A 14286-nucleotide genomic window follows, 5' to 3' on the forward strand; every position below is an offset into this window, starting at 1 on the left:
GTTGCTCATGGTGTACTACAGTATACAAGGTCAATATTGGCAGTAATGAGTTAAAAAATACTTACTCTTTTATAATTTTTTTTTTAACTTTGTTAATTTATGTAAAGAAATCTTGAAATTTTTCTTTGTATTTTCCAAGTTGAAATAGCTTAAAACAGTGTTTACAAGCAAATAGTTTGTAACTCAATGACCAAAAAGTATTTTTCCACACCAATCCATTGATCATGTTGTTGACTGTTTGTATTTTAATTTCTAATAAAAAAATTGGTTGGCAAAAGTTTATTCAGGGTGGCCACTAAACCTCGAATCCTGGAAAAACCTGGAATTTTGCATTTTAGACTAAAAAAACATGGAATTTGAGAAATTAAAAAAAGACCTAAATAAAACTGGAATTTTAAAGAAGTTTTACATAATAATTAAGTAGTAAAATTTTGATTCATAAAAATTCTATCATAAAATGAATAATTTTATAATCCATTGATTTTTTGAAAATTAAAAAAAAATGTTTACGTAGGCTTACAGAATATTTTCAATGTTATACTACTTTTTAACATATTGTTTACCTTCAACTTAGATTTCAACTGGAAATAGACCTAAAAGCGTGTACTTTTAAAATCCTGGAAGAAATTTATCAAAAACAAGTGGCCACCCTGTATATTTCATTTTTTGTTTTGGATGACTAAAGCCAGCTAGAATATTTTTATTATACTTTAGGCTAGTTCTTTTACTTAATATTTTTTATAACTTTTTAAATTAATTAATTTTGTTGTTTTCTGTTATATTAAATTATTTTAGATAGACTAATAAACTTTATTATTATTTTTTCTTTATTACTTGGTTTTTTCAATTTGCTCATGTAAACTCAGGTTAACCTAGGCTAGTTTTTGGTCACTCAGTTAAAACTTTTTACCTCAAAGATTAGTAACCTTTCCAATTAAATAAATCATTTAGTGCTCTTTTCAAAGTGCATTTAGGGCTATTTAAAAGTATATTGAGGGTCCTAAAATTCATAAAATCTCATTAGTCCTTTTATTTCCAGGGTATAGCAATAAAAAAACAACCTAAAATTAAATTTGATAGAACTATTTTCACAAAAACATTTTTTTAAAGGTTTTTTCCAAGCACTTATTTTGAAAAAGAATTATAAAAAAAAGGTTTAAAATTTCAGGTTTTCAAACAACTATAATAGTTTCAACAAACACTTTACAGTAGTTTGACAAAAAATATGATGAATTTTGAGTAGTTTTTTAACTGAAAAACCCAAAAAACACAGGTTGTTTTTTAACTTACATAACTTTAGAAGTACTTGAATCAATAAAGGAAAAGACCAGTTTTGATAACATGAAATCTAGTTTAAACCAACCAATAGTAGATTATTAAATTTTAAATTTCTTTCTAAATAAGAATTTATTTATGTAGCCTCAATTTTTCTTAATTTAAAAAGTGATGGTATCAGTGTTTTTGTTGTAAATAAGGCTTTTTAAAAAATTTAAGATTGGCTGATTTAGCATTTTTAAAGTAAAATGTATGTTATTCATGTCTGTAAAACTCAACATATATAGTTTTTTTTGAGTTTTTGTTTAAAAATCAGTACATATAACACCAAGATTTAAGCACATTTAAAGCTTAAACGAATTAAAAAAAATTCTACTCAAAATCAACCAAAAATAATAACTTGTACAATGCTATTATTACTGTGTATTTTAAAAGCTAGACTACCTGTAAATTTTAATATTATTAATTATTTACTTTATCTTTTCAATTTACATTAAATAAAAAACAAAATACAGTAGTTTGAATTCACAATATTTTAAAACTTTGTTTGTATTTAAACTGTTATGTGCTACTGATTGATTTTTTTTTTCTTTCGTTTAAATTGCTACTGATTTAGGTAATGATTATTTTTTAGAAGCCTTTTGTATAAAAATACCTTGTATTATATCAACTATAATTAAATAAATATTTAGCGTAAGTACTTGTCTAAACATAACAAAAAGTCAAAATGGCTGATCAAAATATGAAGACGAGAAACTATATGTATAGTCAAATCATAAGTCAGTTACAAAATGATGGTTACGGTCAAATTGCTCAAAACTTGATAAATCAAGTGAAACCAGACAGACTATATCAGCCATCAAGCAAACTTTTTGAGGTTTACAAAAATGAAATTGGAAAGGTAAACTTAAAACTTTAGTTCTATAAACTGTTTTTGTTTAACCAAAAAGTATTTAAAAAACTAATAATAACTTGTTTTTTTTTATATTCTTGAAAATACTTTTTGAACTTATAAAATGATATGTTACAAAATTCTTGACTGTTTTAAGTTTGTAAATTTTCATCCTCATAATCATGTTTCGTTATCAAAATGACAAGTTTAATTAAAATCTAAAACTTAAGATTAAGCAATAATTAGTTTTGTATGGCTTGTAGGGTTACATGACAATTCAAATTTGGACAATTCAAATTCCAACAATTCAAATTCTTAAAAGTATTACACAACTATATCTCAAACAGTTATGTATATAAAAAATATGTATATAAAAAAAAGTGGTTGTAGATCTATTTAATAAAACTGTGTTACCAAAATATAAACTAAAGAGATTTCTTAAAATTACAAAAAAATACTATACTTTTAAATAAGCTTAGATATATCTCCAAAAACATTTAAAATAGTTTTTCAAAAAGAAAAAAAATGGTCTGTAGGTATAAATTAGACCTATATACATATTTTTTATTTGGTTCATAAGTATCTTACTTTCTGATTTGAGGCCCATTAATTTTTTTAAGAACTTGAATTGTCTAAATTTAAATTGTCGTGCACCTGGCTTGTAGTATAAATTAAACAAAAAGATCAACTAAAAAATCCAATTTTGTTCCTAAAGTAATTAAGAGGTTAGGGAGTCCACCTTGCTTTTTACAAGTTGATCTTATTTTGTGAGTTTTATTTAAGCTCAAAACATTTTCAACCACTTGGAGAAATTCAAAGTAACTTTTTAGATATAAGCAATCAAAGTTGGTGTGCTCAATAGCATCCTTATGAAAGGCGCAAACCAAAAACACAAAAAAAAGACTATTTCACTAAAAATATATCATTTCCTTCATTTTCTAACCAACCTTCTACAAATTTTCACAATAGTCTGTTACTAATTTTAAAATCAATGTGTGCATGAATTTTTTTAATATAAAAAACCTGTTTTTTTTTTTTTAACAAAAATTTTATTTTTTAATATTTTCAAAATTGCTACAGTCAAAGTCTTTTAAATTATAAAAGGAACCTTTACTGAAAACTTGAGGTCTCAAAAAATGAAGGAAAACATATCTTTTTAGTGAATTTTTTAATTGCTGATAAAATTGACAATGAACAAATTGTAGTCCATAAGTTTGTATGGAAATTTTTTTTTAAAAACGTATGTATCTCATAAACTAATTTAAACTTTGTATTCTATGTAATGTGACTTATACTTTATACTTTTGCTTTAATATAAGAACCTATGCTAAATTTACTCAAAAAATATTTACCTCCCTATGCCCTTAATCGAGTCCATGTGAAGTTGTAAGAAACCTTTTTGAAACATTTTATAATTAAAATTTTTATTTTATTTTTATAAAAAGCAACTGGTTGTCGATTTAAAACTCTTTAAATTAGTTAGAAATTTCATTATGTATCACATTAAAACAGCAATCTAAAACTAAAAACATCATAAAAACTATTGTTCTTTTGCTATTTCAAAGCTTTTTGTTTTTTCTAATCTTTTAATAGATTTATAAGAATATAGATAACTATAATTATATTTTTTCTCATAATTTTTTTTTTATAACTAATCTAAAGAACACAAAATACATTGTTTTTAATCATAAAATTAGTTTTTCACTCAAGTTCTGTTTAAAAATTTTGTTTAGAAATTAAGGTCTCTAGCTGGAAAATTATCTAAACAAAGATATCATTTGTACTGATTTTAAATTTCATTGTGAATATAAAATTGCATTCATACTTTTGTATAAATACTATCTGAGAAATTAACTGTATAACAATTACAAAAACTATCTAGCAAGTACTTCAAACTTTGTTAAATTGATTTTTTATAGATTAAATAAAAAATTAAAGAAACTCTTTTAAATTTAATTTATTGGGTCTGCATACCAAAAAATACTTTGAAAAAAAAAATAAAAAATAGTTTTAAAAACATTAGTAAATTAAACATGCTGTTAAAAATTACGTATTTAAAGAGAAAATGATTTAAAAGGCTTATTTATAGATACTACTCGATATGTGACTTATAATGGAAAATGTTGGGAATTAAATATTAGTGACAAGGGTTTTCCTAATGCAAGAAATAGAATAGATTTCAACTGGAAGTATTTATGTATACCTAATAGTTGTAATGGGTTAGGGAAAATTGCTCAGTTAAAAAACTCCTTAATCTAAAACTGTTATCTGGAGCTATTTAAAGATCGTATTAAAAGTACTTCATTTATATAATAAAAATTAAAGCTACTATATAAAATAAAATTATTCATTCCAAAACATAACCCTTTTTGAATAACTATAGCTACTTTTTTAATTTAAAAATCCATGAGAGTTTTTCTATTTGCACATATAAACTTACAACCTTAATATTAAAACTTATCTAATTAGTAAAAAATTGACTATGCAATTAAACCTACCAAAAAATTGAATTTTAGCTCAATATTTACTAAATTAAAACTCCAGTTTTTTATATTCAAACTTGAATTAGAACTTTTTATTTTTGTAATTTAGTGCACATTTAAAACTAAATGGTGGTTCCTCATTTCAAAAAACTTTAAAAGAATATGTTACAACATTTAAAAACTATGTTATTTTAACATGAGCTTCTGCCTTATAATTTTATCAACATAGTTTATTTATAATTAAGTTTTATAGTTTTTGATAAACTTAAAAACATAACTTTGATGTGACAGCTACCTAAATAAAAAAACTTAAACAAAGTAAAAATTGTAAACATTTTTTGTGAAGTATTTTATTGTTTTACAAACTAATAAGATTTGTTCTTTTGATTAAATTAGGATGTTTCAAGTTTTCAATGCAAACTCAGTATGAAAACATATTGAAAAATGTGTTATTAATATGCCACAAGTTTGAGATTTTTTTTTTTTGAGTTTTCAAACTATCAGTTTTCCTGATCTTATCTAGTAAAAATTTACAATTACATACAAAAAGTATTTAACAGAGTGCCACTCTTTTAAGCAAATGTTCAGTTTTAATATTTTTAACTAACTTTTTATTGGAGACCAACAGCAGCACTTTGCAAAAACTCATGAAGTATTGCACATTGGTTATTTGACGAGTTATATTAATTGAATTTTTTCATTTTTAAATTTATAAAAATTAACTCATTTTAAAGTATCTAAATTAAAACAGCTTAAAGGATTTTATAATTGATTTAATTTAAGTTTTCACTAGTACTAAAAAAAATTTATTAAAAATTTTGAATAATATTTTGCATAGTTATTTGCCTTCACTAAAAAAGAATGCTCAATTTACTGGGATGTAAAGAGCTTATATAAATAGATTTATGCAAATTTTATATTTTATTCGCGACCGGTTTTGGTGGCAAGAGATTGCGACCTTTTCAAGCATAAAATATTTCGATAACACTGAAATGTGTAAGTTTTTATAGAAAATGCGCTCGATGTTTCAGCAAAATAGTCATATTATGAATTATAAAGTCTTATATGAAGGCATCTTAAAAAACAAAGTTGAAACATTTAAAGCAGGTTGTTTTTCTTTAAACTTTTTTAGGTGGAGCAACTGCTTCAATGGCCCTCTGATTTAGGTGGTCAATAAATATTGAGTCTCTTTTATTAAGAAATGCTTTAGATTTTGTTTTTGTGTTTATATAAGGCATCTTTAATTGAAGTTAAGATTTTGTATTTATTATTATACTCAGTGATCTAAAATAAAAAAAGTCTTTATTTTATTGAAAATATTTTTTTATTAAAAAATGAAGTTAGCGGGAATTAAATATACAATTTTTAAAACATTTAACACAAGCATTAATAGGTTGATCAAGATCACAGAGCCAAAGCTCTGATAAACCAAGAAACTTGCTCGGGACTTGATCTAGAATTTGATCCTAATGAAAAAGAGGTTTAAAATAATAATTTTATAACAATTTTTATCCATACTATTGACGCTTTTTGTATTAAACAATGATATGGTATCAAGTTTTATTTCTAAATGTTTAAATTTTTTTGTTTGTAAAGATATTAATACTTTGATTACTTTTGAATTTATTTTTTTATTTTATTTAAAACCAGTTAAAATAATAAATCTGTTTTTTTTTAAATATTGCTTTTATCTTTATAAGATCGTGTGTATACGTAACTAATTCGTAAAGTTACTTTTAAATTTCAATCTTTTTCACAATTAAGTAGCACCAAACATGTTTTATTAATTTTAATGTGTTGTTTTTTTTGTAATTTTAGAAAGATCTACCAACGTTTTTATTTTCAACCTTATGTAAACTTTAACTAAGTTTTTCAAATATTATAAGTCAAAAAACTTTATACAGATAAAATCGCCACAAGCCTCAACATATGAAACTTGCTACGTGACATCGCACAAGGGACCTTGCAGAGCTGCAGTCTTCTCAAAAAACGGTCTTTACATTGCCACTGGTTCTGTTGATTACTCCATAAAGATACTGGTTAGTTTAAACACCGTATGAAACTTTAGAATAAGTTTATAATAATCATCATGCGCATGTATGATCTATATAGAAATAATAATACAACTAGTTTTATCTCATTGTTCAAGTCCTATTATTTTTACACATATTTTCCATTGTTAAAGATTCACAAGCAAAACTAAGTATTAAAAAGAAGCTATGTTCCATTTGCTTTTGAAGGTTTTCAAATTAGTACTGATTTGGTTAAACAAAAAATTTTAATTACCTTTTATTGTGACAAACAACTTTTTTTTTAAAGTTACCCTTCAAATCAAAATGTCTTGAACAAAAGTATTCTAAAAGTTATTGTTAAGTTTATTTTTGTTCTAAATTAGAAATTTGCTACTACTTTTGAATAATACTAAATTTTAAAGTGTTTACTAAATGATGAAAGGACAAGTATTATTTATTAGGACGTCGAAAGGATGCTCGCAAAGAACACGTCTCCCACCGAACTCGCTGCAATGCAGGCAACAATGCAGACCACTGAGCAGCTGGGCGACCATCCGGTCATCAGAACATTGTACGACCACTCGGACGAAGTCACCTGCCTCGACTTTCACCCTTTTCAGCAGGTTTTTATTTTATTTGTTTTTAAGTGATTGATGCTTTTTTAATATTCACTTTTATTGAATTAGTTATTAATATGTGAATTGTAATTATTTAATTAATGTTTTTAAGTAAGTTGAATACTTTTGTATTAGGTTTTACTTTTCGTTCACTAAAGTAGCTTACAGGCTATAAACTTAATTCAACCAAAATATGTTATTATCATTTCACTCTAAGTGAATTTTATTACAATTTATCGCAAGTACTGTCATCAACTGTTTATAAAATTGTGTTTGTTATACTAATGTATTTGTACAAAGTCTTGTATACAAAACCATACAATATTACAACTTAAGCTTATAATATATAAGTATTTTATACAGTTCCACTTTTCATAAATTAAGTTAAAAAGTATTTTTTTTCAAAATATAAACTAATTTTATTATATCATCTCACTAACAGATAGTAATTTCTGGGTCACGTGATTACACTGTGAAAGTTTTTGATTATTCAAAAAGCACAGTGAAAAGGTCAATTGCTACCATAAATGAAGTTGCTAAAGTTAGATCTGTCGCCGTTCATCCTACGGGTTTGTATAAAGTATTTTCAATGATATTTCAAAAAATTTATTAAAGTACTTTTATAAATACTATTCTTTTTTCTATGAAGATGCAAAAAAACTTGTACAATGTACATGTTAGTTGCATGGACAGTAATTAATGAATTTGCTGATGAAAAAACAGCAATCAACTTTGATGTTTTCTTTATGTTTTTCAGCTTTAATTTCAAGTTGCAAGCAGCAATAATTGTTTTTAAATCATTTATTATAAACCACTAGATTTTTTTTATTTGTAATGACATTTAAGGTCATAAGAAGGGAGGAGGTACGATATATATATTTTTTAATATTTCCCATCACCGTGTACAACCATCAACAATTTGTTTTAGATGGATTTTTAAATTCTGTTTGTAATTATGCTAGTAGTCGTCAAATAATATTAAAAACAATTCTAATATAAAAACATTTGAAAAATTTAAAATTTGCTATAAATTACAATTTCAAAAATTTTTTTTACATTACTTATCTAATCTCAGTTAATTAAGTTTTAACCTTTTTCTAAACAATTAGATTTTTGAAACTCAGTACATATCTAAAGTTTTTTGATCTTAATTTATATTAGATACAAATAAAATATCTATTTAGCAGATATGACAATACTGTTTATCTTAAATTTCTTTTAAAACCAACTAAAAAAGAATTTTACTTAGATATGCCTATTTATTATCCAATTAAAATGCATCACAGGTGACTTCTTGCTGGTTGGAACGTACGCACCAGTGTTGCGCGTGTACGACATGGCAACACAAGCTTGTTTCGTCAGCCCCTGTGCCACCGACCACCACAAGGGACCCATCAACACGATTTCCTACTCACCACGCGGAAACTTGTTCTGCTCCGGCAGTCAAGATGGAGATATAAAGGTTTTTCCTATGTTTGTAATAATAATGTTTTTTTTTAATTTTATACAAAGTTGTGTTCAAATGAGTTTGAATAAAAGTAGTTATGGGTCCCAGTCTACTAGAGCTTATTGTTAGATGGATGATTAGGTGGTTTGTCATGAAATATAACGATATACTTTTTATAATTTATTGATAATTTTTGAAAAAAATAAAATAAAACTTAAATTAACACTAACTTTTAAACTTATGAAAATTTATTTGAATCATGAAATACGAATGCACGGGCTTGAAAGAATGATGAGCTTTTATATAGAATTTTATAACCTACATAATACTTTATGTAAAAATACATCGTTTTTGTCAAAAGTTTTTGCCATCACTTTAATTCTTTAATTATGTGTAAAATTAACTGTGAAAGAAAAAATTGTCAACAACTACTTAAAGTATTGATTTTAGTCAAAAATTTATAGTGCATTAATTATGTTAATGTTAATAAAAAACTTAATTACTATTAGTCAATGAATTTTAATGTTTTTTTTTATGTATGATAATAGCATTGACAGTGTTTGTTATAATAATAATACTTATTGGATAAAATATACATTATTATTATGAGTGTTTCGGTTCGCTTATAAATAAACTAAAAAATGAATTAAAACTTAATTAAAAACTAAGATTAACATAAACTCTGTAAACTGGACAATTCAACTATTTGATTTAAAGTTTTACAAATTTGAATTTTAATCTAACCTGCCGCAGTTATGGGACGGCAGGAGCGGTCGCAACGTGCACACTTACAAGTCGGCGCACAACAGCCAGCACGTGTCGAGCGTGCTGTTCAGCAGGAACGGAAAGTACGTGCTCAGTAGTGGCAAGGACAGCATATGCAAGCTGTGGGACTTGTCCATGCCCAGCAACCCCGTTCAAGTGTACACGGGCGCCGACCTTTCCGGCAACAGACAGGTTTGTTTAAATATTCACAATTTTTTTGTGATTTAAGTTTATCTGCATGCAATTCTGTGGTTCACAAGTTGATTATAATTTAAAATCGGTTAATGCATTAATAAATATGACTTGTATTAAACATATTTTAAATTATGACTTAATAAGTATTAAATGTTTAACAAGTACATATATACTTGTAAGATGGTTTTCATCGAATCACAAAAGCTAGTTATTTCTGTTTTTTTTTTTTATGCGTATAGAAATATAATTTAAAAAAAGAAAATGTTGAAAAGATAATGTTTTTACTATGATTATTTTGCTAATAATTCTGTTTTTAAAATTTTATAAATCAAAGTATTGTTTTAAAAGTTTTACTGTTTATAAATTTAATTTTCAAAATTAGTTTTGTTTATACAAAACGAGTTTGAAAAGTAAATTGCAGCTAATTGTAAGGGTAGGGAGTACAGCACATATTTTTAGTCATATTGTAAAATTCATATTAGTCCATATGATTTGGATGTTTTGCTTCATTAAGGAAGAATCTAAAAAAAAGTATGCCGCCTAAAAAAACTAATTTCAACCCCAAAAATCACATATTTTTTGATTTTTTGACTTACATAGTAATTAAATTACTTATACATGTCCTAGACTTATAATTTATATTTTAAATAAAAGCTTATACTTATTGACATAGATTTAAAGACATATTTACTGCTTTTGATGCATAATGACGTCATAATCACCCTAAATATGCAAATTTTGTCTGTAAAATGGTCCTTTAAAAAAAAAAAAGCATAGCTTGTTAGTTATTTAATTAAAAAATAATTATTTTAAAACAAAATTTTTTAGGTATACTTCTTACTTTTAAAAATTTGTTGATGTGGTATGTATAATAGCAGAATATTTAAAATCATAGTTCATTTAGTTTTAAGTGTTTAAAAAACCCTTAAATAGTTATTCAATTAACTTATCAAAAACAAATTAAAGATATATTAAAAAGTTATTATTTATTATAGGCAAGATAATGTTATATAGCATTGAACATTAAGTTAATGATTGCAAATTAGAGACTTTTACAAAGAAATAAAGAACATTGCAAAATAAAACGAACATTGTACTGTATCATTTCGTATTAACACCTAACATTATTGCAAGATGACTGATACTTAAAAAAATATAAGTATAAAAAAGCTGTCACATGGTTAATAAAATCTAATGGACTATATGTTTGAAATAATTAGGTAAACATAATACTCTTAAAGGTTTAAAGAAACTATCATTTAACTTTCTGTAAAAGACATCTGTTCTACTAAAAAATATATTTGGATATGGTTTCTCAGTGAAAAGTAATAGATGTTTCATTAGAAACATTACATTCCCCTTCAATTTTACAATCAAGTTAGGATCTATATGCAAGTTCAGCAAATCACGTTTAGGTGGGTGTTTTCACTTTAAATTATTTCCATCTCGAACTCTCATGAGGTGGGTCAGCATGTAAGTCCCATCATTATTTTAACATTCACAAGTAGCAATATACCACGTGTCTGATGATCTTCCACTAATTAATGTGGCATAATAATGCCCTCTCAAAATATCTTTATTTTTTCGTTCTGTATATTGGGGGAAGAAGCCCCCACAATTAATGCTGCATCAGCGTTTGTTGGTAGTGAACACAGAGACTGAGAGCACTTATCATCTTCTGCAACAAGAGCACATAAATTGTAGTTATTATAAGTAAGTAGCATTAAATTATGTTTTAAATATTTCAATTCTGTCTAAGACTAGTTATTACCTTAAGTTAAATTTTTTACAAGAATTGACAAAAAACTTGTAATTTCAAAGCCTGGAAGAAATTCAGAAAACCTGAAAAAAAAGTACAGAAAACCTAATGCTACGCTGTTGATATGTATATATTTATATTTCAAAGTGTTATAGATTGAGGGATTCTTTTTATTTAGATTTTTATAAACAACTGTTTATTACTCAAATTGAAACTGACAAAATGACTAAGAAAAGTTTATTTTTGTCAAGTTGATGCTTTGGTGGCAAAGTACTTAAATTTGTTTGGATGCATAAATATAGTGTGTTCGTCAAATTGCTACCTTGTGGGGTTGATAAACGATACAAACCATTTGGGGTTTACATGTTAATGATTATGCGGTACATTCGAGGGCTTATAGCCAAGTTGGGAGTGAATACAAGTTCAAGTTTAATCTAAAGTCAAAAACGCGCCAGTGTGAAACTGATGGGTTTGAAATTCGTCATACAAAAACGTAAGGCTCCTCGGTGTTGTACTTTTTCAAAGTAAGAAATGTGTTTTCATATTGTTAAATTTCAAAAGCTATGTATTAAGGTTTTTTACATTTTGTAGACAGAAAAGTTGATTAATCACTTAGTTGCAGTTCTACATTAGAAAGAGTAACTAAACATAATAAATTATTAGAAAATCGTTGAACTATTTAACTTTATTTTACGACCACGCCCAAACAACTTATTCTTTTTTTTCCCCCAAGTTGTTACCAGCTGACAAAACAAACCGAACAGATCCACCGCACGCAGGCCGTGTTCAACCACAACGAGGACCTGGTCATGTTCCCCAACGAGGAGACGATGACGCTGTGCTGCTGGTGCGCCAGGAGCGGGGAGAGGCAGCAGCTGCTGTCGCTGGGCCACCAGGCGCCCGCCAGGAGGATCGCCCACTCGCCCACCAGCGCCGCCTTCATCACGTGCAGCGAGGACCACCGCGCCAGGTTCTGGTTCAAGAGGCCCGGATGCGATTGAAGCTCGATTGGAGAATGTCGAGTTTGGTTGTTGATTTTCGGTGTTTGTTTTCAATGCTCTCACGTTTTTAGTATTTTTGTTGTGTTTCTATACTAAAGTTTTTTGATTATGATGATTTTTTTAATATAAAGAGTTAAAATTTTTTTAATTTAACTACGTTATTTTAATACAATTTGTTAACTTAGAGAACTTTGATATTTTTTGAGCTCGTAAGCAAATACTATTGGCGCATTATCAGCTTGGTTTGTCAAAACTAACAAATATATATTTTACCTTGGTATTTTCGTAACATTTGCTTTTTTTTTTATTAAGTTGTCATGATTCCTTAAATTTCTTAAATAGAAAGTTTTCGTTAAAAAATTCCTCGAGTTTTCTTAAGTTTTGGAAAAATACTGTAAAAACTTTTGAAAATTATTTAACTATTAATTTATAAAATTATTAGCTTCTTTACACGTTTTAAATTAGTTGTTTTTTATAATTTTAGAAATATCAAAATTTTGAAAATAAATTGTTACACTATCGCCGTTTACAGAATTTCACTATTTTTTAAATTTAAGTATGTCAACAACTAATGAAATTTTAGCATAATCTTATTTTGACTGATTTTAAACTTTTTTTAGTTATAAAAAACATTACAACTATTAACTTTCAATTTGCCATAGGCAAGTGTAGACTATAACAAAATCCAAGATGAAATATGCTTTGATTATCCACTTGTATTTTGTTTATTTACTAATTAAATTAATTTTGAAAAACAATGAGGCTTACCTAGTGTGATGTTAAAAAAATCGTACTTTAGTAGGATCTTGATTAAGTGTTTTGTATCATGTACTTATGTTTTGCAAAAATTAAAAATACTAGACAAGGCCTAGCATTATTTTTTGCATGTTATTTCTACAGAATTCATAAATTTGGAAGGAATACTTAAAGGTCAGTCTGATTTGCGTATTTGCTGAGTCAGTATTTAAAAGAATTTTTGGTTTTATATATACCCTTAAGGCTGACCATAATTCAACTTATCAAATATATTAAAGGTAAATCAAAAAATTAAGTTTTAACAATTAAAATAAAAAATAACAAGTATTTTGCTAAATCAGCAAATATGCAAATCAGACTGACTATTAAGTATACTAGCCCATTAACTTCAAGGTCTTAATTAGTATAAGGCTATGCTGTGTTATTTTCATGTTTTCATAAAACCATACTTGACCATTATGAAAAATTACATACGTTCTTACAGAAAAATTAGGCTTAATGTCTACTGATTATTTTTAGTATAAATTATATAAATGTTATGTCTTTGCATCTTTTGAATTTTAAAAGTGGCATAAAATACGAAGTCGTAGTTTAAAATTAAATAGTTTTGTTATTGCTGTAGTTACTAAATAATTTTTATTAACTAACCTAAATTTAACAAATTTTTTTTAGTAATTTAATATATTTTCACATCAGTAAGGGACATCAAAACTTCCAACATATTTTAAAGTAAATTGTCTTAAATAAGTCCTTTTATATATCATCACTCCATATTTTCAAAAGTATTGAAATAAATGTCAATAATTAAAATAAAATCAAGTATTATTAGAAGTAAGACTATTTAACTTAAATATCTAAACAGTATTGACAGGTAATTGAGTTAACATGTTTAAATAAGTTATGTTTTTCAAATTAATAGGTTATAAATACGTTTAAACATTGTTAAATTAGTTACCGACGTTTTGAGTAAAACTTTAAGTTTTGCTAAGTATCTTTTATAGCTATATTACCTAACTATTATATGTGTTATAAATAAATAGTAATAAAAATTTAACTTATCCTGCTAATTTGTTATAAAATAAAC

The 14286-nt window shown here is 26.0% G+C and overlaps 1 protein-coding gene across 1 annotated transcript; it reads left to right on the top strand.

The window, feature by feature from the left end:
- The first annotated feature begins 1973 nt into the window (after positions 1-1973).
- On the top strand, positions 1974-12963 carry LOC145837883 (cleavage stimulation factor subunit 1-like). Its single transcript, XM_082945366.1, has 8 exons — positions 1974-2176; positions 6044-6130; positions 6555-6689; positions 7124-7285; positions 7722-7848; positions 8566-8741; positions 9480-9683; positions 12210-12963. The coding sequence occupies exons 1-8, from the start codon at positions 2003-2005 to the stop codon at positions 12444-12446; spliced, it is 1302 nt and encodes a 433-aa protein (XP_082801492.1). The 5' UTR covers positions 1974-2002; the 3' UTR covers positions 12447-12963.
- Positions 12964-14286: the final 1323 nt, after the last annotated feature.

The sequence above is a fragment of the Thalia democratica genome, chromosome 6 (genome assembly GCF_965202585.1).
Source record: "Thalia democratica chromosome 6, ktThaDemo2.hap1.1, whole genome shotgun sequence".
NCBI lineage: Eukaryota > Metazoa > Chordata > Thaliacea > Salpida > Salpidae > Thalia > Thalia democratica.